The following is a 22,010-nucleotide window of genomic DNA, read 5'->3' as shown; positions in this document are numbered from 1 at the left end:
CATACAGCAGAATCCCTAAACAATGTGAGCTTCTCATTTCAATAGACACAATCTAGGATATCCCAACATTTTGTTATTTTAAGTCATCCTGGAATTCATGACAGAAGGTATTTGCTAGTTACCTGAACATTTTCTTAGCAGAGCATCATCCCAGAACATACCAAGGACACAAAATCAAAGAAACACAAGAGAAAAACAGGTGTTCATTGCCCAAAAGGCTGTATCGCCTGATATTCAAATTGTGTGAACTGACAGTATTATTGGAAAGTATTAGAAAAAAAAAAGTTGGAAAAGGTGGAAAGTATTAGAAAAAAAACAGTTGTTAATATTACACCAGAGACTAAGAACTTAATGAAGTTAATGTGCGTAATGCTTAACTTTTGCTTATTTAACACTGAAGTATCTCTCTAGATTAGGTTAGGTTATTACTAGGCTATTTAGGTAAGAATATGAACAGACTTCTTCATTAAGTTTAATACAGCTCACTTAGAAGAGAGTGACTTTTAAAAGAACACCCAAACCGTTTCTCTTTTGGTTTTCCTTACATTAGAAAACATCCTCTAGACTTGGGCTCATTTCATCACAGAAAAATTAGTATGTAGGAAAAGAACAAAGAACAGAGCACAAAACCGATTCTCCATCTAGCAACAAAGCAGTGACCCAAAACAAAGACCACTAAGAACCAGTAACAACACACTGTACTCCTATCTAGACGCTAATGTAGCCACGACTTGTGAAGTTCCAAGTATACTTTGTTTCAATATAGCACCATTTATTTGTGCATCTCTATCAAGGCATAGAACTGCAGTTTAAGCACACTCTGAGGTGTCCAAAATTGGATTTTCTGTTTCAGCAACCTTCTTAGCACTAAAAAGTTAAAAGCATTGTTTGTTTGACCCTTCTCCTTTTCTTCCATTATTTTTTATCTTGTATTTTTCAGCACAGTATTTGGAAAAGTTCTCTATCCTTTCCCAAAGGACTTTTTGGTGACCAAAGAAGCTGCACTTTCAGCAGCCCACAGATGTACCAAATTACAATGTTAAATTGTATCTCTAATTGAATTTCTCCAACTTTTCAACCACCAGGAGCATGAACTTCGTAATAGAAAGTAATATAAATATAAGCTGTCCTTCCTCAACTTTTTACTTCACCTTGGAGTCAACACCTAGGACCACTGCTGTTGCTCAAGACTTTGAAACACATCAAAGATAGGGCAGCTGGTCTCATCGTTGAACCTAGTCTCCAGTTTTCAAGATTCCCAGTTCCAGCCTGCAATGCTGAAGGAAGAACTGCCACCAGGTGACACTGAACACTTGGGCTGGTAACATAGAAAACACGAACTTGCTCCAAGCTGAGGGAAAACCAAACACCTATTTTTTTCCCCACAACAGTATCAGTTCAAACAATTCACGTAATTAGGAAGTTGGGCATCTTAGAAATACCTGCTTTAATCACAGTCTTCATGCAAAAAGAAACAAACCAAAATAGAACTGGAAAAAACACCTCAGCCATGAAAGTTTCCTAGTACAATTTAAAGAGCTGCTGGTTTGTTTGGGGGGGGGGAAGCTGTTTGTTTTTTAAAGCTTCTGCACTTTTCCAACTCAGAAGGGTACCAGTTGGATTGGAAAGAAAATATTTCTTTCCATCTATCTGAGGACACAGTGTGAAAGTCATCATGAATAACAAATGTGAAACTATGCTGTACGCCCCACATGACATGAACATGTTGGAGCAAGTCCAGCGTAGGGCCATGACGATGATCAGTTTTGCCAAATCTCTCCTGTGAACACAGGTTGAGAGCGTAGTGCTTGCTCAGCTTGGAGAAGAGAATGCTTTGGGGTGACCTTACTGAAGCCTCCCACTACCTGCAGACCTACAAGAGAGCTGGAGAGGGACTTCTGACAAGACCATGTAGCAACAGGACAAGAGGGAATGGCTTTAAACTGAATGCGGGTAGGTTTAGATTAGGTATTAGGAAGAAACTCCTTACTGTGAGGGTGGTGAGGCACTGGAACAGGTTGCCCAGAGAACTCGTGGATGCCCCACTGTTCAAGTGTCTAAGACCAGACTCGGATGGGGCTCTGAGCAACCTGGTCTAGTGGAAGTTGTCCCTGACAACAGTAAGGGTGTTGGCAGTTGATGATCTTTAAGGTCCCTTCCAACTCAAACCATTATATGTTTCTACGATTTCAGTATACAGATTTAGTTTAGGGACTTCTGATGGATGAACAATTTAAAATCCTATTAAGAGACAGTAGCTTTTTTTCTCCTTGCATAATCCTGACACTACTGAATTATAGTATTTTAGTATTATTTTAGAGTATTTCAAGTGGAATATTGAGAGTAAGATCAGGACCATGAGCTTTACACCCAGGCTATAATATTTTAAGCAAAACCTGTTGTAGGATAACCAAATACATAAGCTTTTTTAAAAAGCATTATTCCAGCTTTACTGGTACAGTACGCTTAAATCACTTTCTTGAAAAAACATACGATCCCTAACCAGTAGCTGGTAATCTTGAAATATCCAAGCTATTTAATATGTAGAAAAGCAAAGTATACAGGACATATGACAGAAAGTTGTACACTAAGAGACAAATTATCACACTAGTACTGTTAGAGCGACAGCAACCCTTGTAAAAAACCCCATATTTACCCGCTTTTCTAAAAGCCTAACTCCATAAAACAGTTCCCATGAAACACTACTTTTGAAATGTTTTACAGTGGTAAGCTGTTCAGAGATATAATTTTTTTAAGAAAAACAAACAAAAAAAACCAAACCAAACCAAACCAAAAGGGGGTGGTTTTTTCTTCAGCTCATTAAAGAATATTAAGTAGCCTAAAAATCCTTCTCCTTGTAAGCACCACACCCAAGAATCTGCATATTCAATTTAGATAGGCTGATCAGTACTACACACAAAACAAGATACTATTCTAAAACACACCTATCCTGGCAAATGTGAACGGAATCAGTGACACATGCACAGAGGGGTTATTAGATAGCAAAGGCTGCTGCAAGTATTGCTCATCTGGGGGCTGTTCGATAAACATACTTTGGAAACACCCTTTTTGCAATAGTTTTGAGTGCCTGAAAACAGTAACTTGGAAGTGGGAAAAGTCATTATCTGCTAGCTGACATTGGACTAGACACAAGCCTTGAAACATCAATAAATCAAACAAGTTACTCCCAGTAGCCAAAAACCACTATCAAAGCGCTGGAAGGCAACAAACACCACGCTCGTGCACCTGACACAAACACACCAGGTAACACAACACTGTGCCACAGTCCAGATGGTACCACTGGAAGACCTACAGAAGACTAATCAATAATATCGAAGAGGACACATTTAAACCACACTGACTGAACAGTGTTTCTAATAGGACATCTATGGTACTTTTAAGGTCAATCATGTCAGCACTTCTCCAATCTATGCAAAATTTACTTACTGCCTCTTGCATTCTATAGCTTTTAACTATCATAACAGCCACCTAAGTATTTTGGGTAAAGAACAGAATAGAGCTAGCAACAAAAGTAACGCAAGTACCTGACTACAGTTTTGTGACTTTTTGTTTTCCTTAGAGCTTTGAACAGTGAAACAATTTTTACAAGTGTAACTCTTAGAAAGGTATATTTTGGATCCAGACTGGTAAACTCATCCCTAAAGTTGTTCATGCATTCTTATAAGTCTTCTCCCTTTGAACCTTCCCACAGCACAAGAGTTCTTTAGCTTGTTATATTCTGTCCATGCGCAAGAGCTTTCAAATCAAATATAGAGCGTGGAGAAGGAGCATTGATAATAATATTTAACAGTACTTTTTCTTATGGAATTGCACTGCTGTACTAGCGAGAAGCCCCCAAGGAACATTCATGTATTGAGCTGATTCACTAGATAAGTAAGAAGCAATCTTTTTTTCTGGAGTTATAGTAGAGTTTTGATAATTTAATGAAGTTAATTTGACAAAACAGTAATGGCTTATGCTGGTCTTCAGAAAGTTGTACTGATGACTACTTCACCAGCCTTTTTGCAACATGACCTCTAGTGACAGGACTATAGAAGGATGCTCTTTTTAAACAAAAAGATTATTTTCTTGCTGAATTTAAATAGCACAATAAAGTTTATCAGCTAAGACTTCAAGTTTACAGTGCATAACCAGCACTAACCAAAACTCAGCTAATGGAACCGGGTGTTACAAGCTCTGGTTTATTCTACATGCCTGCTAACTTAGAAGCTCATCTGAAGCTAAGTACAGTCAAAAATTAAGGAAACATGGAATCTCCAAAAAGACACTGAAAATGATACAAAGCCCTATTCAAATGCTTACACAAGGACATTCTGAACCAGAACCTTTTTTCTCTGGTGAGTTTGATCAAAGAAGTTCCTTGCTCCTGGGTTTGCAGCCAATCTCACTGGTCTGCCTGAAAAGTATGCAAAGGACTTGACCACTCAAGGGATAAGGATTTGCAGTTCTTCCATTTTCCTGGCACATGGGACTCTTCCAGATAAAGTGTGCACATTTAATATATCCATTGTTCACTTAATTTCAAATTCATTCTAACTTAAAACTTTGGGGTTTTCCTATTCTTTTTTAGAAAAAACGTGCCAACAGTCTAATAGGAAACATGAACATACCAAGTTATATTTTCAGCAAAAACAAAAAGGAAAGCAGAGTTGCTTACTCTTAAAATGAAAGCAAAAATATGACTCCTCATATTCCTCGCTTTTTAAAACCTTTGTGTAGCGCACAAAGAGCAAGAATAAATGTGTGCCACGTGTGCTAGCCAAGGAAGTATACGCTTCAGTATGACACACATGCACATACATAAGTAGAACATGCAACTCAGAAATCACTGCACGTGAAACTAAGATGGAGGAATAGCAGTGTATCTTTCTCCATTTTAGATCTCTGCAAGTTGATTTATGTTTTTTATTTTCAGAGTATGTCTCCATTAGTCAAGGGCAGACTAGATGTTCGTATAACACCCAGAACAGTTAAGTTCATTTTGGATGCAACAAGACAGCAGTTCGAGCCCTGCTGCCCCACCTACAGCCAGCAGTACTCCTCTAACTGCTAAGACTGGTCTGCATTACTGCAACTTTAGCGGGCAGTGGAGGTGCACAGGGAAAAAAACATTTGAGGAAAGCAGACTGGAACTGCAAGTAACAGCATATTGTGAACGGCTTTCTATACTGGTATTAAATACAAAAGCATTTAAAGCAGCTCTGAAATACTGACATGTGCATTTAAGAGAACCATCTACCCAAAAAGTCTATGATGACAATCACTGCCTTTTCTTATGACACGATCATGCCAAGTTGTCTGTCTCAAAAATATGATGCCTCAGGGAAGAGCAAAGAAGTCTTTCAAGTTATTTCCTCTAGAATAAAAATTAGTTGTCTACTTTAAAGAGATGTTATCTCATGTAACGTTAAGGAAGAAGCCATACACTCCTTTCAACTCTCCCCATCAGATGTGTGTGTGCATAATTTTTTCTACAGTTTACTTTTATTGCTACCACATTCCAGCATTCATTTTTAGCTCAGGGCAACCACTGTTGTTTCTGAGCTAGCTGTCCAAGTGACTGCCAAGTTGGACAAGAAGCAAGTCGATGCTGCTTTGGCATCATATAGCTGTAAACATTTTCTTTTAACTCTTAGATGAAAAGTTAAAAATACTTTGAGAAAGCTGGATACTACCATTACTTACAAGAAACACACTAAAGGCTGCTTCTTGCCACAATCAGATTCTGGGAATGCTGAGCACATCTTTAGAAAGTTCATCAGTCTAGGGAAGAGATATACCTGAACCCCTGTGACACACCCCAACTAGGTACAGCTCTGCAATTTCTAGGCTATTTGCTTCTCATTTCAATACATATTGTCCAAAATCTATTTTGAACTTAAGACTGCAAAAAATCCCCCTTTCAAAAATGCATGAATAAGTAAAAAGAACTAAAAAATAAAGGTTTTGATAACAAATTCATTCTCTCACATCCCAGATCTTGTGATTAATTTCTTTCACCCCCCCTTCATCCCCAATTAATTAACATCTAACAAACTCTACTTTGTATAACATATTCCCAAACTTCAGTATGAACAACATCAAGCAGCTAGCCATTTTCTCCTTTAGCAAATCCATTCATGTTTGCAAGACCTAACCTAGTTAAAGGAGTCATTATGGCACTGACTTTATGAAGGTTTCTGAAACTTTGGCTAGACTTCAGAAATTTTTGAGCATGTAGTACAAGTATTGTTAAATCAGAACATGATCGAGATATAGTTTGAGGCAGAATATGACGGAATAAGCACGTTATGTTTTACACATTCACCTGTGTTCTAACAAATAAAACATTAACTTTACTGAAGTGTATTAATCTCAAGAAACTCCATCCATTTCTCTGTACTGACAGAATTAGCTCTGATGAACTGCTATTGAAAGATAATATTCAGAAAGACTCTTTAGAGTTGGTTTTGGCTTTATTTTATCTCACTTGCAAAACTTTATATTGTTGTAATGCCTGCATATGTTAGGTAGCCAAGAGGAGACATTATTCAAGTCCAGAATAAAGACCAATTTATCCCAAAGAGATAGAAGAGATCAAGTGAGGCAGGCAAATCAGGAACAAGAAAATGTTCAAAGCACAGATATGCCCAGCACTGCGTTGCTTCAGTGCACAAAACCCCACCAATGTTTGCTACAGTCACAAGAACATTTGAGAAAGGATATCAAAACCAAAAAGTGACTCTGTGAATACTTACAGAGAACACCTTCCAAATGTGTGAGGTAGTATAGTAGAAATAAAAAAATGCATTTGAAATCTTAATAAGCTGCTACAGATTACTGCATCTTAACCAACCAAATTAAGCTTTTGTACATTAAGCTTTTGTAATAACAGTAAGATTGAAAGAGCAATAAGAAATCAGTAGATCAAGGTGTAATTTGCTCTTCAGTGCTCTTAAGGCTACCTTTGTTAATTGTACAAACTTTATGAACTGGAAAATCAGATTTCAACTGTTGTTGTATTTAAAATAACGCAGACTTTGTGTGGTTGTTTACAATAACAAGAGATCACCTGTCAGTGATGCTCTAAAGCAGGTCTGTAAAGCATATGACTCACTGATGGAGTAGGCCAAAGAACTCATTTTACTGACCTCTCTCCTCACCAGAGCATATCACTGGCACATTGCCAACCACTACAAGGTCCAAAAGTGCACCCAGCACAGAAAAAAAGAAAGCTCTAGCTAGGCATCACTTACTAAATGCCTGAGCAGCTAAAAAAAGCACTAATAGCTACAGCTATTGATTCTGCTATTCCTAATTCTGCATGGTTTCCATAAGCTTTAGACTAAAACACTTTTTTAAATGAGAATATTTAGAAGAACAGTGGGCTTGGAGAATGGAAGATTAAAAAAAGTAGCCATATACAGACTAGTGATATGGAGGTATCAGGCAGCATTGGTGTGAGGACTTCAGTCAGCAGTTATCAGCTGGTCGATGGTAACTGCTTAACCCCAAGGATCTGCACACTGAAGACTTCTCTAGATCGTGCACTGCAGTTGCCACATAAAAAGTCATCAACAGTGGTGTTACTAAACAGTCTTATTGGGGCAGAAGGAAGAGGAAAAGGGAGTATAAAGACTTCACACATTGCTTAGCACTTCAGGAGTACGAATTGTGTGACCCCACAGCAGGCAGACCCCACTGAAACCGGATGAGAAGATGTGGTAAGAAGCTGTATATCTGTTTAGAAGTAGCAACAAGATGTACAACAGAACTGAAGAAGCAGGAAAATGGGATTTTTTAGCATGGGGAACATGGCATAGAAACAATGTGGAGGCTTAGCAATCTTACCTCTGTCAATTATGTTCTCTGAATAAATCAGCTCCCTCCAACAGTAAGAACAGGAAGTGAACAAAAATTTGTTGATGAAATGAATGAATGAGAACAGATTCAAGCAGTGCAGACATTACATATTTTGCTGCATGGCTTACATTGGTAGATTGGGTGGGAGTGGTGATGTTAATACAAGAGACATATAGCATATTCTGGTACCGTATTTGATAAAACTATTATCTAAAATAATTTGTTTGCATTAATTTGTCACTTCCATCATTCCCACAAATGAATGAAACGTGGTAATTAATTTCCCAATTTGGTTGCATTCTGCAATGGTGAGGAAGTCCCTTAATCAGAATAGGAAACTTTTTCCTTTAACTTTCCATTACCTGGGGAATTGACAAAAATACAGCGTATACTTTCAAAATTTCCAGGTTTGATGGCAGCAAGGTTAGCTGCTTACTCAGAGAAAACTATGTCGATCAAAACACACAAACCAAAAATTTCTCTGGCAACTATCTGTGAATCTCAAACCAGTTCTTGTTCTATTTTACTCTCTGGACTATGATTTATGTGATAGCAGGTAAACAGACCTTGTTTTTTAAGCCACTGAAAACAAGATGTAAGTTTAAGGGCAAAAGTCTCACCAACATGTTTGTTTTATCAACACCATCGTGTTACCAGATACCTCTTGGAGGTAAATCAAGACCAGTTCAAATTTTACAGTAGAAGAACAAGCACGTTATACAGACATGTTTGTTTAAACTGCATCTGAACCCTTGGTGCTAGCAAAATTTTCACAAAACTAACACAGTTGCCAGTGCCACAGCATTAGAAACAACATGCGGCCCCTTGGACCTATTTTAACTTTAGCTTAGCCTCTTCAAACAATTGGATTTGAAACCGTAATATTAATTCTGATAAATACAAAACTGTCTCCTGAAAAGAAAATACCATTCACTTTCTCTGAGCACAAGACTCCTTTCCACAAACTCTAAATCTAAGACAAAATACTTGGGAGGGTAGTGTTTAGAAGAAGTAAGTAGTCATATCGTAACTTATTTCCTGACACACATTCAGCTAACTGCGCCTAAGCAAGGACCTGGTTCCAAATGCCACAGCTAGTCAATCAAACAAATCACTGGAATCATTAGCACACCTGCTATGTAGGAGACAAGAAGGCATAGCCATAGATTTATTTGAGAGTACAACTTCTTGGAATGCCTTTACAGGCATTGTAAAATTAAGCAATAAGTTGCTTCTCATTTCTGCGGGAGGACCTTTTTAATGCTTTGCATCTGCCCAGAACAAGGGACAGTGCGCTCAACCCTAGAGTGCTTCACTGCAAGCATAACCCAAGTTTCTAAGACATCTTAGACCTGCTACAACAACTTCCCTAGTCCCCCAACAGATGTACTAATAAATTTTCCAGAAGAACACGCTGGAAATATGTGACGTCATCCACAGGCATTCTAGCAACTCTGGCATGATGAACAGAAAGAACTGTCCTGGAATACGTAAGAGTATAGCGTTGAAATAAGGATCAGAAGCTCCAGTTATGGAAAGCTGATATTAGCAAGGGCCAAACCAAGTGTGTTGTGATTTTTCTTTCTGGACTTGTACCACTACAAAAAGCGCAAGGGTCACACTCTGATTTACCAGTAGTAACAAAAGCATCGCAAATATGCTCGCACACATAAAAGATTATCTAATAATATTAAATTATTTAATAATTTAACAATAAATTTATTTAATAGCTCAGTACCACTGAAAGAAAATATTCCTATTTTCCCCTCTCATTCTGAGAAATTGTTCTTTGTGCTTACCCTGTCCTGGGCTCTTCTATTCACCAAAGTCCTCTAAGCCAATAAAGTTCAGTTTTATTTACTAAAACCATAGCAAGTAAATCCTACAGAAAAGAGTTTCCTGCCACTCTGATGAGTTTAATCAACTTACAGAAGTGTTCAAGTGCCAGAGCCAGTGCATGGGAGGAGACTCGGGGAGCACAGTCATCAACAGGAAAGGGAAGAAAAGAGGAAGAAAAACTCCTTCCTTCATCAGAAGCAACAAGCTGTTAGAAATGGCAGAACTGGCCAGGAAATTCAAGCCTGAAATAACACCATAATTTTTCCCTTTTCTTGATCCTTTACCTAGTGGATTCAAAACAAGTAACAAATACACTAAGACATGCACACAGAAATTCTCTGTTTGCCTCTCTGTTTCTCCTCCAAAACTTCCTAGCATTAAACATACACACTCACATAGGTGCCCTTCAAGTCTCAAGAACAAAGTCATAAAGGACGAACTGAGTCACTCTGTTCTATGACCCACAAAGCCAGGCAGTCATGCCCCAGCACCAAATCAGATTATTTAAAAAAAACCCCACGATCTAAGGGGGAAAAAAAATTTCATCTGTGAAAACATTATTTAGAAATATGTTTGTTTACTTCAAAATTAAATTCTCTGAAGTTCAAGGTATTGATTTGTCAGGTTTGCAAGGACTTGTTTTTGAAAACACCAGTCTATGTGCAGTTCTCATTGGATAACATCTCTTCAGCGTCTGCGCTCCCTGGGGAATGGTATGCTCTTCCAAAATATGTTTATTTAGGAGAAAATTTAAATTGTGCATTCAACGAAAGCACACAGATAACAACACTTACACGAAGCCTGCACGTGCTGTGGGCATTTTATGCTGCTGTATCTCTTAACTTTAAGAAAAAAACCGTGCAAGGCTTTAGCTCATTGTGTTGTACTCTACAGCACTACTACACTAGAGATGTTAAAAAAAATAACATCTCCTCAGATCTGTGTTGTTTTAACGTAGGCATTTAAGACTACTGTGCTTGTAGGCTAGACTCGTCTGGTTTCATGTCTTTTTTTTTTTCCCTCTTTTGCTGGAATAAGGCCTCAGCACAGAGAAGAAAAATTACAAATAAATAAACAAACACCTAATTGTAGGATTCCACTGACACAACAATCTCGAAAGAAAGGGCAGGCGAGTCCTTTAGCACCTCGTTTTGGCCGAATGAGCCCGAGCTGTGGCAGACTACAGGGATCCCCCCACGTGCATCCTGCAACTGGCGCTCGGCTCCGCGCAGCTCCCGGCGCCGCGGCCCGGGAGGGCTCCCGCCGACACAGCCGGCAACGGGATCCTGGACCCGCGGCGATGCTGCGGGAGCTGCCGAGCGCGGCCCCTTCCCCGACACAAAGAATGGGAAGCCTGAGGGAAGGGAGGACGCGATCCCGGGCGCGTTCCTCCTGCCAGGGGCCAGCTCTGGGCGACGAGGAGGGCGCCTTCCTCCTCCTCCTCCTCTTCCCCCGGCGCCGGGACAAAGAAGGCGCAGGAGGGCTGGAGGGCAGCGGAGCCTTCCCCGGCGAAAGCCCCACAGCCCCCGCCGACCCCGGCCCTGCGCCTCCCCGGTCGCTGGGGGCAGAACGGTGGCGGGCACGAGCGCCCGGCGGGTCAAGGTGACACCCGCGGCCTCCCCCGAGCCCCCGGCCGCCTCCTCCTCCTCCTCCTCCTCACCTGGCACCTGCAGACGATGTCGGCGTCCTGCGCCAGCAGATCCACCACCTTGCCCTTGCCCTCGTCGCCCCACTGCGCGCCCAGCACGACGGTGACCCTGTTGCCGGGGCGGCGGGCGGCGCACTCGCCGTTGGGGATGGCGGGGCCGCCGTGCTCCGCCATGGCTCGCGCTGCCCGCTCCGGCGCCGCTCCAGGCACATGCGGCAGCGCGCGGCGGCTCCGCTCCCCCCGCCTCCGCCTCCGCCTTCCCCTCCCCGCCGGCCGGGCGGGCGGTGCCGCCGCTCCCGCGGCCAGGTGGTGCCGCCGCCTACCGGCCTGGCCTGCCCCGCCGCTCCCCGCCAGCCCAACACCTCTGCTCTCAGCCAGAGGTCCCCTCTCACTCTCGCGAAAAACCGAAGCCGCCACTGCCCCCGGACGCCTTTTTTCCTCCTGCCACTCCCTCCGCGCCTCGCGGCCGCGACTACATTACCCAGCGTGCCGCGCGGCCTTCCCCGCGCGGAGGTCTGCGGGGAGGCAGGCGCAGTGCACGCTGGGGCGCGTAGTTCCCGTGGGCCACCTGCGGCAGGACGGCGCCCCGGCGGTTGCCCCGGGCGGCCCCGCGGCCACAGCGGCTGAGCCGGACCAGGGGGAGGGGCCGGGGGCGGCCATGGCGGGGCGGCCGGGGCGGGATGGCGGCGGCGCTTGGCAGGGGGGAAGGAGGAGACCGGGGGCGCAGATGTTGTGCCCGTTCCCCAGAGCTGGCGCCCGTTAGCCCTCGGGTTTCAGCTACGGCGGGGCTGCGGCCCCTGTCACGGGTGTCAGCGCTGCGTGTGTGCAGCGTGTCGGACCACTGCCCGCGTCCTTGGTGCTGCTGGATTAACGATCACAAGAGTGTAAATTAAAGTTTGGGGAGCCAGGGGGTGAATGTGAGAGGCCATTTTCTCATTATCTCCAGAGACACCGGAACATGGCCTCAAGCTTATTCATGAGAAAAAAAAAAAAGGAAAAACCCATAGCAGAGAAAGTACACACATTTCATCGTGTGTCCTTAGAAGTGGAACTGATGCCTCAGCGGCTGTTTTCATTCTTTCCTGCTTCACAGAACCAACAACCCTAGGGGAAGCCTTTTTTTTTTTTTTTTCCCTTGGTAAAGTAGCTATTAAAAAGACATAAAAATCAGAATGATGTAATTATTGCTAAGACAGTTATTCAAAGACCTGAGTCACTGAACAGTCACAGTCTGCAGCTGTCTGGCGGGCTGTAGTGCTTGATCTTAGTTGCTTTGCTCCTTCAGATTTACTCCAACCAAGAAATTTGGGATCTATAAAAGCCACTGGAGAAAAGTTTAACTGCATCTTCTAAAGCAAGGAAGACATATAACAGATAATTAAATACTAAGTCGTCAGCAATTTTTTAAACAACTGAAAATATCTAAGTCCTGAATGTCAGTACAGAGAGATTCTATGACCAAGTAGTCAGTTCAGAACAAAAATGTTGAGCAATTGCAAATGATGAGAGGCAACTGTGTGTATACATTTTAAAGAGTGTAGTTCCTTAAAGGTACCTTAAGAGCCCACATTTTGTCTGCTTATACTAAAAAAAATATATAGACACTGCTTGTGGGAGTCACTAAAAGCCACAAGGAGCTGCTGAAATCAGTTTCTCCAGTCTGGTTGACACAATGGCAAACTTTGTTTTAGTGCACTCACTTCTCAGGCCATCGATCATCTCACCACTCCCCAAACAATGGTCAAGATTAATGTTTCAGGATGTGATTTTCCAGTATAGCTGAATCATATTAACACCACACCGCTGCCAATGCAAATATTCCCTCGGATCTCAAAATAAATTCGAGCCTCTCATAGTGTCCCAGTAATGTGGTATTAGTGTAATGTCACTTTCCAAAGAGTCTCAGGCACAGGAATCCATTGTTCTGCTATTTTTATGGTGTAGAAGAGCTCTGAGATTATGTTTTAGTATGGTGCCTTGATAGGGAAGAAAGCTACAAACACTCCACTTCAAGAAAACCTTTAAGTATTTAATGAAGATCAAGTTAATCAGTACTGACTGGTACTGTTGGGTTGAGAATTTTTATTTAATATATGGTATTAACTGCATCCATCATCCACCCCCTTTTCCTTGCAAACCGAAGGCAAGCTTTCATTCTAATACTAAAAGATACTAAATACTCTTTATTGATACGACTCACTAACTGTATAATATAGTTCTAAAACATGGTAACTCTTGACCAAAGCACAAACACAACTGGTGTCTAATGCCCCTTACCAAAAACAGGCATTGCACTTGTGTTCACTCACTATAGGCAAGAAAAACAGCAAGAGCATGCAGTGGTACTGTGCTGGGTTTTCCCTCTAACACACTTTTTTTGCTACCTGGGCAAGCTGAGTCTGCTCTGTGAGAGGTCAGGTGGGCATTTAGAGGTGGCACAAAGCAGCAAGAGTTACATTCGAGGAATGAAGGAATGTCAATGCCTTTTCTGACATCAGCAAGATAGTACATAGGATTGACTTTGTGAAGCTGAATCCATGGTAGAAGCATACACTGATAAAGTTTAGGTTGTATTGTCTTCTGGATTCTTCAATGCTATTGACTAGGTATGAAAAACTAGAAAGTTACATTTATCACAAATTTCATTCTAATTTGGGTACATTCAGGCTTTTTGTGTGACTGCCTCCCAATAAATTGCAAGAGACTCAGGAACTTTTTATAAATGCTGAACAGAAGCAGTATGAGATGCATTTCATTCAGATGTGTCAAAGTTATACGTAGAATTGTTACATCTACATGTTTTCAGTTATATTGACAAAGCATTCCACATATTCTGATTGTGCATTTAAAAAATTACGTACAAAGTAGTTTAGAGGAGAATTTGGGTAAGATCTCCAGTAAATCAAAAGTAAGCATGAACAAAGGGAAAATGCTGTAACAACCAAGAAGGCCAGCTGGACTATTAGCTAATGGCTGATGGGTCATAGTGGGCTATTTCTTTCTCCTTAATAATACTTCTTAATTGTGTTGAAGGACTACTGAGTGATGTTAATACTTTTTTGATACTGTTTCTCCTAGTGTAAGCAATTTCTGAGTTTCAGGAAAAGTATAGATTGAAGAAATAACCGTTGGCAATGAAAATGTCAGGGCACGTGGTAGGAGCTTTCTGTTAAAATTGGTTCTGCCTGTGACAATGATGTATTACACAGATACTTTACACTGAGGTCTTATCTGCACTAGAACAGTGGTTGCAGAAAAGTAGTCTGTGGGCCATGGTTAGCTAATCTGCATATGCCCTACAGAACTGTGATAAAAAATAAAATTTTGAAGTTTTTCACTTATATCATTAAAACATTCAATGAAATGTAAGTTAGTTTTACTTCCTGATTATTTACAGCACCTTTAGAGCATTTTTCTCATTTAATTTGATGTTAAGATGTAGAGTGACTCACAAAAAAATATTAGGTATTGATAGTGTCATAGTCAAAAGAAGTCTAAGAATCACTGTGCCAGACACAGTTGGCATCTGTAGTGCTTCAAACTCTCCAGAATGCTGTCAGCTTAGCTTAGGAGGAAGAGAAATCATTATGCAGTTAGGACATACATAATTTTATTTGGAGAGTATGCTAATGTAATTGAACCCTGCTTGTTGCTTGTTATTACTATTTTTAAATTAGTTTTTCCCGTTAAAATGTCCCTTAATTGTTTTTGTTACTTTTTTATTTTGGTTAATATTTTTTATCATTATAAAAATAAGATTGAGAACATTATAATGTTTTTATATGTTGTCACAAATTATTTGGACACTCTAGCAAGTGTTTTCAACCTTTTGGCTAGGTGTACCTAGAATATGAAAGAACTTCATTTATTGAATGGGAGTTTCCTAATGTATGCACTGCACAAGATAATTGCTGTCTTTACAGAGCAGAAATGAAACGGAGATTTCTGTAGGTATGATACTGTAGTTTAAATATATATTTAAAATAGCTTATAATATGTTAAATATTAAAATGGACAGATATGTTACAAGTTGGCTTTTATTACAGTGTTCCCCCCTGATTTTCATTGCTTTTTGTGATTTGAGCAGCAGTTTATCCTTCAGGACGGGTGTAAATTAGTTCCCTGTTCCTTGATGTTACATGTTAAGTGTGCACAAAGACCCTGTGGTTCTGTCTCTCTCTTAGTCTCTAACAGCATCAGCCACTGAAAGTTTAATAGAATGGATATATGATAGATATTGGGTGATTTTTTTTTTCAGGACTTTTTGGATTTATAAATTTCTCAGAATATGTCTCTCTGAGTCAGAGAGAATGAAGCACTATGTAAGAGAAACAAACAAACAAACAAATCCATCCAACAGGTATAAATCCGTTTTGTTGTTTTTATTTACTAAAACAGGATGTCAAACATCACACAATGTTTAACAAAGAAGGATCTCGAATTCACTGAAGTATTTCTTTTCTCCAAAAACCAAAAATTCTGGTTTTTGGTCAGAATAGGTCCCTTATCTGGGTCATTGCAAAAGTGTCAGCTCAAGGCAGGGGAGCACAGTAGCCCCAGTTTACACAGTCTTAATCTGTTTGAAAACAGCACCCTGAGTTCACAATCTCTCAAAAGTGCAACTAGGGCTGTGGGTGAGAGCTGCTGCATCAACAAAAATTCTACTTGGTTGTTAAATACAGGTTAGAATAAAGGGTTTTATCTTTGTTAACCTGTAATCCATATACCCAAGCTCTGATAAACCCTCAATTTCTTTTGCTACTAGGTTTTGGGACATCACAGTATGAGACTAAACTGGTGAATGGGGTGAATTGTGACCTTAAAGGCGAGTGATCGAGATACGTCAGCTTTCAGAATGACCCATACCACATTCTTAGAGAGCTCAGGGGCTGGGAAATGTGCCCTGCCAGTTGTCTGTCATTAAGAGACTTGTTTATATACCTGTTGGGAGTCATCTTGTAGTTCCCCAGACTGTCACTGATATTGTACAGTAGTTAGGTTGTCTCACACATATGTAAGAAAAACTTGAGCCAAAAGCTGATGAATATTATACATACTTTTAGACTCAGGCTTCTCTCACATTCTTCTTTCTTTTTAGTTTTTTCCTTTTTCTTTTTTTTTAAGTTGGTCCAGTGTGCTTGTAAATAACACTATAATCATTCTTAGAAAGATAGATTATCTGTCACTGAAATGCTGAACTGTAGATGTATGCGTTGTTTAATAAAAATGTGAGGTTTTTCTCAGAGGACTCTGAAGTCCTAAATTTTCAAGATTTAATCTAAATACATTCTCAGATGCTCTTATCTCACATCAACTAGGGTTAAGCATCTGTGTTTTGTGTGGTGTTTTTTTTAAATTTTAGTTCACCAAAACCAACACTGAACTGTCCATTTGCTGGGCATTACAGAGCAAAACCTCAGGTAAAGTCTAAGGTAAGCTGTGTAAATACATTGTGAGAAAACTAATTGTGTTATTTTCATTGTATACTCATGATAGTTTGGATGCAGATGTCTCTGATAGCATCCATTGTCCACACAGAAATGGAGCTCCAGGATTGAAATATGCTATCTACAAAATAACCCATCTTTATTTCTAAAGGTTGTGAAGGAAAACTGCCAAGTAAGAACAGAGTTTAACTAGGGTAGAGGTGGTTTGATGAATCAATGAATCTGAGATTTCTGATAGGCTCAGGTTTTTTATTGCAATATTAAGTATTTTATACTTATGCCTTTATCATCCAGCTACTGTTTGCTCCACAGTCCTATCTGCATCCCATACTTTCTCCGGGGACAAAGGTCCGCTGCTTATCATGTACAGCTGCAAAACCCCTCAGCTTTCTTACAGGAGTTTTTGTAATGACCACTGAGTGGTTTCATAGCTCTTTCTGTATTTTCTAATATGATTAAAGCTTAAAAACAGTGTGGGACACTGTTAACAGATTTTAATCCTACATTTTGAGCCCCTTTTATAATTGCTGTTAATACAAAGCATCACGTGTTTGTCCTCAAAGCCACGTAACTGTTCTGTTTATTTGTATAGTAGCTAGCAAGCTCCTTACTTGGATTTTTTTCTGTCAACCCCATGGTAAATTGCTTGCATGTCCTCTGTTTGATTAGTGTTAATATTGCCTGAGAATGTCTTCCTACACTTACCAGATATTACTGCAGAAAGGAGCACTTAATTGCCTTTTTAAATTTTGCTTTGCTGGAAGGAATGCACCAACTATAGTTACCAAACTTAAACAAAACATGATTGACAAGAAGGTCTTGACAAAGACAGCCCTAATAGCAGCAATCTCTCTCATCCTAAAAGAACCATAGATCAAACTTTTTTCTCCTTCTTCAATCACAGTAGTTAAAATTACTTGTGTCTTTTTTTGAAAACTGCAAATTTAGTTTTGTAGTAATACAGATTTTTTTTCAGCAAATTTGAAGATAAGCTGTAGTTATAGAATAACAGAATCACAGAATTGTTAGGGTTGCAAGAGACCTCTGGAGATCATCCAGTCCAATCCCCCCTGCCAAGTCAGGGTCACCTAGAGTAGGCTACACAGGAACACATCCAGGTGGGTTTTGTATGTTTCTGGAGATTCCACAGCCTCCCTGGGCAGCCTGTTCCAGTGCTCTGCCACCCTCAGTGTAAAGACCTTATTCCTTGTTTTGAGGTAAAATTTCTTGTGGTTTAGTTTATGGTCATTGCTCCTTGTCCTGTGGCTGAGCACCACTGAAAAGAGTCTGGCACCATCCTCTTAGCACCTGCCTTTGAGATATTTATACAGAGTGATGAGGTCTCCTCTCAGTCTTTTCTTCTCTAAACTGGAGCAGCTCCCACAGTCTCTCTTCACAAGAGAGTTGCTCTAGACCTCTAATCATCTTTGTGGCCCTCCATTTAACCCTCTTCAGTTAGTCCTTTTGTTTTTTGTACTGAGGATCACAGAAATGGACCCAGTACTCCAGATGTGGCCTCGCTAAGGCCAAGTAGAGGAGCAGGATCATCTCCATTGACCTGCTGACCACACTTTTCCTGATGCACCCCAGGATACCATTTGCCCTCCTGGCTGCAAGGGCACACTGCTGGCTCATGGTCAACTTGTCATCCACCAAGACTCTGAGATCATTCTCAGCTGAGCTGCTCTCCAGTGGGTCAGCTCCCAGTCTGTACTGGTACTGGAGGTTATTCCCCCCCAGCTGCAGGGCCCTGCACTTGCCCTTGTTGAACCTCATCAGGTTTCTCTCCGCCCAGCACTCCAGCCTATCAAGGTCCCCCTGAATGGCAGCACAGCCTTCAGGTGCTTCAGCGACTACCCTGGGTTTCATATCATCAGCAAACTGGCTGAGGGTGCATTCTATCCTTCATCCAGGTCATTGATAAACAAGGGTTTCAGAGTTTATAAGACTGTAAGAGTTATAAGAGACTTAAAAATGTTTATCAAACTGGACCCAGTATTGATCCCTGGGAAATGCCACTGACTACAGGCCTCTATCTGGATTCTACTCTGCTGACCACGACCCTCTGAACTATGCCATAACTCTTTAACATTTTACTTGAATGGTGATTAAAATATGCTTCATATTCTAAACTCTGATCACTGGCTACAGCTTTTTTTTTCTGCTTTAACTGATGGATAAATTCTTGAACTCCTTGGGAGGCAGTGGATGTTTTAGCGTTCACTTCATCAGATTTAACATTTCATCCAGAATGTTTAATGGGGTTTGATTTCATGCAAACCAAATTCTATTTTATTTCTGACATCCAAGATGCAGCAGTTTCCCTGCCTTTCCCTCAACCTTGGACGTTGCCCACTCCAGCTGCAGCAAGACTGCAGAAGACTCGGAGTCCCTAATTTTGACACAAGCAGTACTTTTCTCCCTGTCATGTTACAGAGAGGGATGTGTCTCCTTTATTGGAGAAAGGAGTCTTCTCCTCACACAGGTCACAACACAGGGTCTCCATTGTGTACTCTGATACAACAAATGTACTTCCTTGCGAACTGATCTTTTTAATCTGATAACTTTAAATAAGAAGTCACGCTTCCTTTAAATAGTACATACTTCTGGTCAGAGAGAAATTATAAAAAAAGCCTATGACAGATGCTTAGAGCACGTTTTAAAATGAGAAACATCAGCAAATATGGATCTCTCTTTAAATATTAAAATATTTATGCAGTGGAACAACCAAAGCCAGTATGTTAAAAACATTATTTTAGACAGTGTATACATATCTGATACAAGCAGACTGATTTAAATTGTGTCAAATACTTTTATTCAATAGCAAGCTTTTTTAATGATAATTTAAAGTAATACATAATTTAGTATTTTTCTAGAACAGATCCACTCTCCATCAGTGAAAGAAAGGTAAATTTAAATTTGAATGTGTTCTTTGGTCTTATATCTTAATTTAGCTCCTCCGGTTTTTTTATTTTTATGGAAAACAATTTTGACACAAACTCAGGCTGATTATGGGAGACTTTGGCAGACAAACCTATTATTAATTTCTTTGAATTTCTGTACTTGTTTGAAATTTTTAAAATGTGTGTGGCATACAATGATTCTGATTAAACATTCCATTGGTACAGTAAACTAATATTGTCTTGCTTATGAAATTCCTTGTTTTATAGCATCTGCCAAATTTAATATAAAGAGATGATAACATACATTATTTCCTATCTCACCCCCTCTTTGAGAGATTGTGATCGTGTGGGGAAATATGAAAGCTTTAAATAATTTTTAAAAGTGTCCTTGCTAACAAACTGAATTCATAAGTAGTTTGCAGTCTGCTAAAAATGATTAAACTGCACAGCTGTGGAGGCAAGCCTTACATTCTCCCTGTGCAAGTTCTTCTACTCAGCCACCTCTGAGCAAGCAGCTGTATGATTACTCAGCTTGCCCTATTCTAAGGATGGATTGCAAGGCTTGGCATTTTGATTTGAGTAGATGAATAGGAAACTGCAGGATGTAAACTTGCAGCATGTCAGCTGTTTTATGATAATTGCCTCTGTGCACATCCTTGCACTGCTATACTTTGTGGTAAATGTGGTGAGTCTACCTCACCAAATGTTTATTCCTCTTGCACGTACCCTGATATGGAAATATCAGGTGTTTGTCTTCTTCCTGACCGAAACAGCAGTGTGTCAGCGATGTGCCAGTCATGGAAGCATACATGATGCATCTTGAAATAACAGCTTTGCAACATTTCCTTGACAAAAAAATTCAACAGTGACTAACCTCTCTTCCCCTGCTGCAGCAGAACAAGCTGTATGTAGCTGCACAGCCCACAAGAATGGAGAAAGACTGAGGAAGGGCTTCTGAGAGAAGTGTGATGTCATCAGAGGATAAAAAATTCTTCTGCATAAATTCTTACTCTTTCCTCCTTTATTTCTGAGAAAGAAGGTGCTGCGTCCCTCAGAGAATCACAGAATCTCAGAATGGGTCAGGTTGGAAGGGACCACAGTGGGCCCTATGGTTCCAACCTCCCTGCTCAAGCAGGGTCATCCTAGAGCACGTGGCACAGGATTGTGTCCAGAAGGTTCTTGAATATCTCTAGTCAGGGAGACTCCACAACCTCCCTGGTCAATCTGTTCCAGTGCTCAGTCACTTGCACAGTGAAGAAGTTCTTCCTCATGTTGAGGTAGAATTTCCCATGCCTCACTTTCTGCCCATTGCCTCTTGTCCTATTGCTCAGCACTGCTGAGCAGAGCCTGGCTGCATCCTCTTGGCGACCCCCTCCACCAGATACTTACAGACATTGAGGTTCCCCCTCAGTCATCTCTTCTCAAGGCTGAACAGGCCCAGCTTCCTCAGCCTGTTCTCATAAATAAGAGAGGTGCTCTTATTTATGCCCTTAATCATCTTTGTTACCCTACGTTGGACCCAATCCAGGAGCTCCATGTTTGCCTTGTACTGGGAAGCACAGAACTAACTGGACAGGTGCAGCCTCATGAGGGCTGAGTAGAGGGGCTGGATCACCTCCCTCAACCTGCTGGTAATGCTCTTCCTAAAGCACCCCAGGATAACACTGGCCTTGTTGGCCACCAGAGCACACTGCTGGCTCATGGAGAACTTGTTGTCCACCATGACCCCCCAGGTCCCTCTCCTCAGAGCTACTTTCCAGCAGGTCAGCACCCAGCCTGTACTGGTGCTTGGGATTATTCTTGCCCAGGTGCAGGACCCTGCATTTGCCTTTGCTGAATTTCAGAAGGTTCCTCTCTGCCCATCTTTCCAACCTGTCAGGGTCCTTCTGGAGGACTGTACAGCACTAAGGGGTATCACCCACTGCTACCGGTTCTGTCAGCAAACTCACAGAGGAGACACTCTGTCCCTTCATCTAAGACACTGATGAATAAGATAAACAATACTGGGGCCAGTACTGAACCTTGAGAGACACCACTAGTGACAGGCCTCCAGCTGGACCCTTTGCCCCTGATTTTGATCCTCTGGGATCTGCCATTCAGCCAGTTCTCAGTCCACCTCACTGTGCACTCATTCAGTCCACACTTCCTGAGTTTGCCCAGGAGGAAGTTATGAGATACTGTGTTTAAAGCCTTGACGAAGCTGAGGTAGACATTATCCTCTGCTTTCCCCTCATCCATCCAGGTAGTTGTTTCATTGTAGAAGGTTATAAGGTTGGTCAAGCATAATTTACCTTTAGTGAGTCCATGCTG

The 22,010-nt window shown here is 41.0% G+C and overlaps 1 protein-coding gene across 1 annotated transcript in view; it reads right to left on the bottom strand.

Annotated features, from left to right (window-relative positions):
- The window catches only part of ADSS2 (adenylosuccinate synthase 2), a 38,201-nt gene extending 26,639 nt beyond the window's left edge, over positions 1–11,562 (bottom strand). Inside the window, exon 1 of the mRNA XM_050314635.1 lies at positions 11,363–11,562. Coding sequence (XP_050170592.1) covers positions 11,363–11,524 — 162 coding nt within the window. The 5' untranslated portion in view covers positions 11,525–11,562. The remainder of the gene's footprint in view (positions 1–11,362) is intronic.
- Between the last annotated feature and the right edge of the window lie 10,448 nt (positions 11,563–22,010).

Source organism: Myiozetetes cayanensis, unplaced genomic scaffold (assembly GCF_022539395.1).
Source record: "Myiozetetes cayanensis isolate MyiCay16 unplaced genomic scaffold, myiCay2020 scf2-11, whole genome shotgun sequence".
Lineage (NCBI taxonomy): Eukaryota > Metazoa > Chordata > Aves > Passeriformes > Tyrannidae > Myiozetetes > Myiozetetes cayanensis.
The sequence above is the reverse complement of the archived record's forward strand: the minus strand, read 5'-3'. Positions and strand labels throughout refer to the sequence as shown.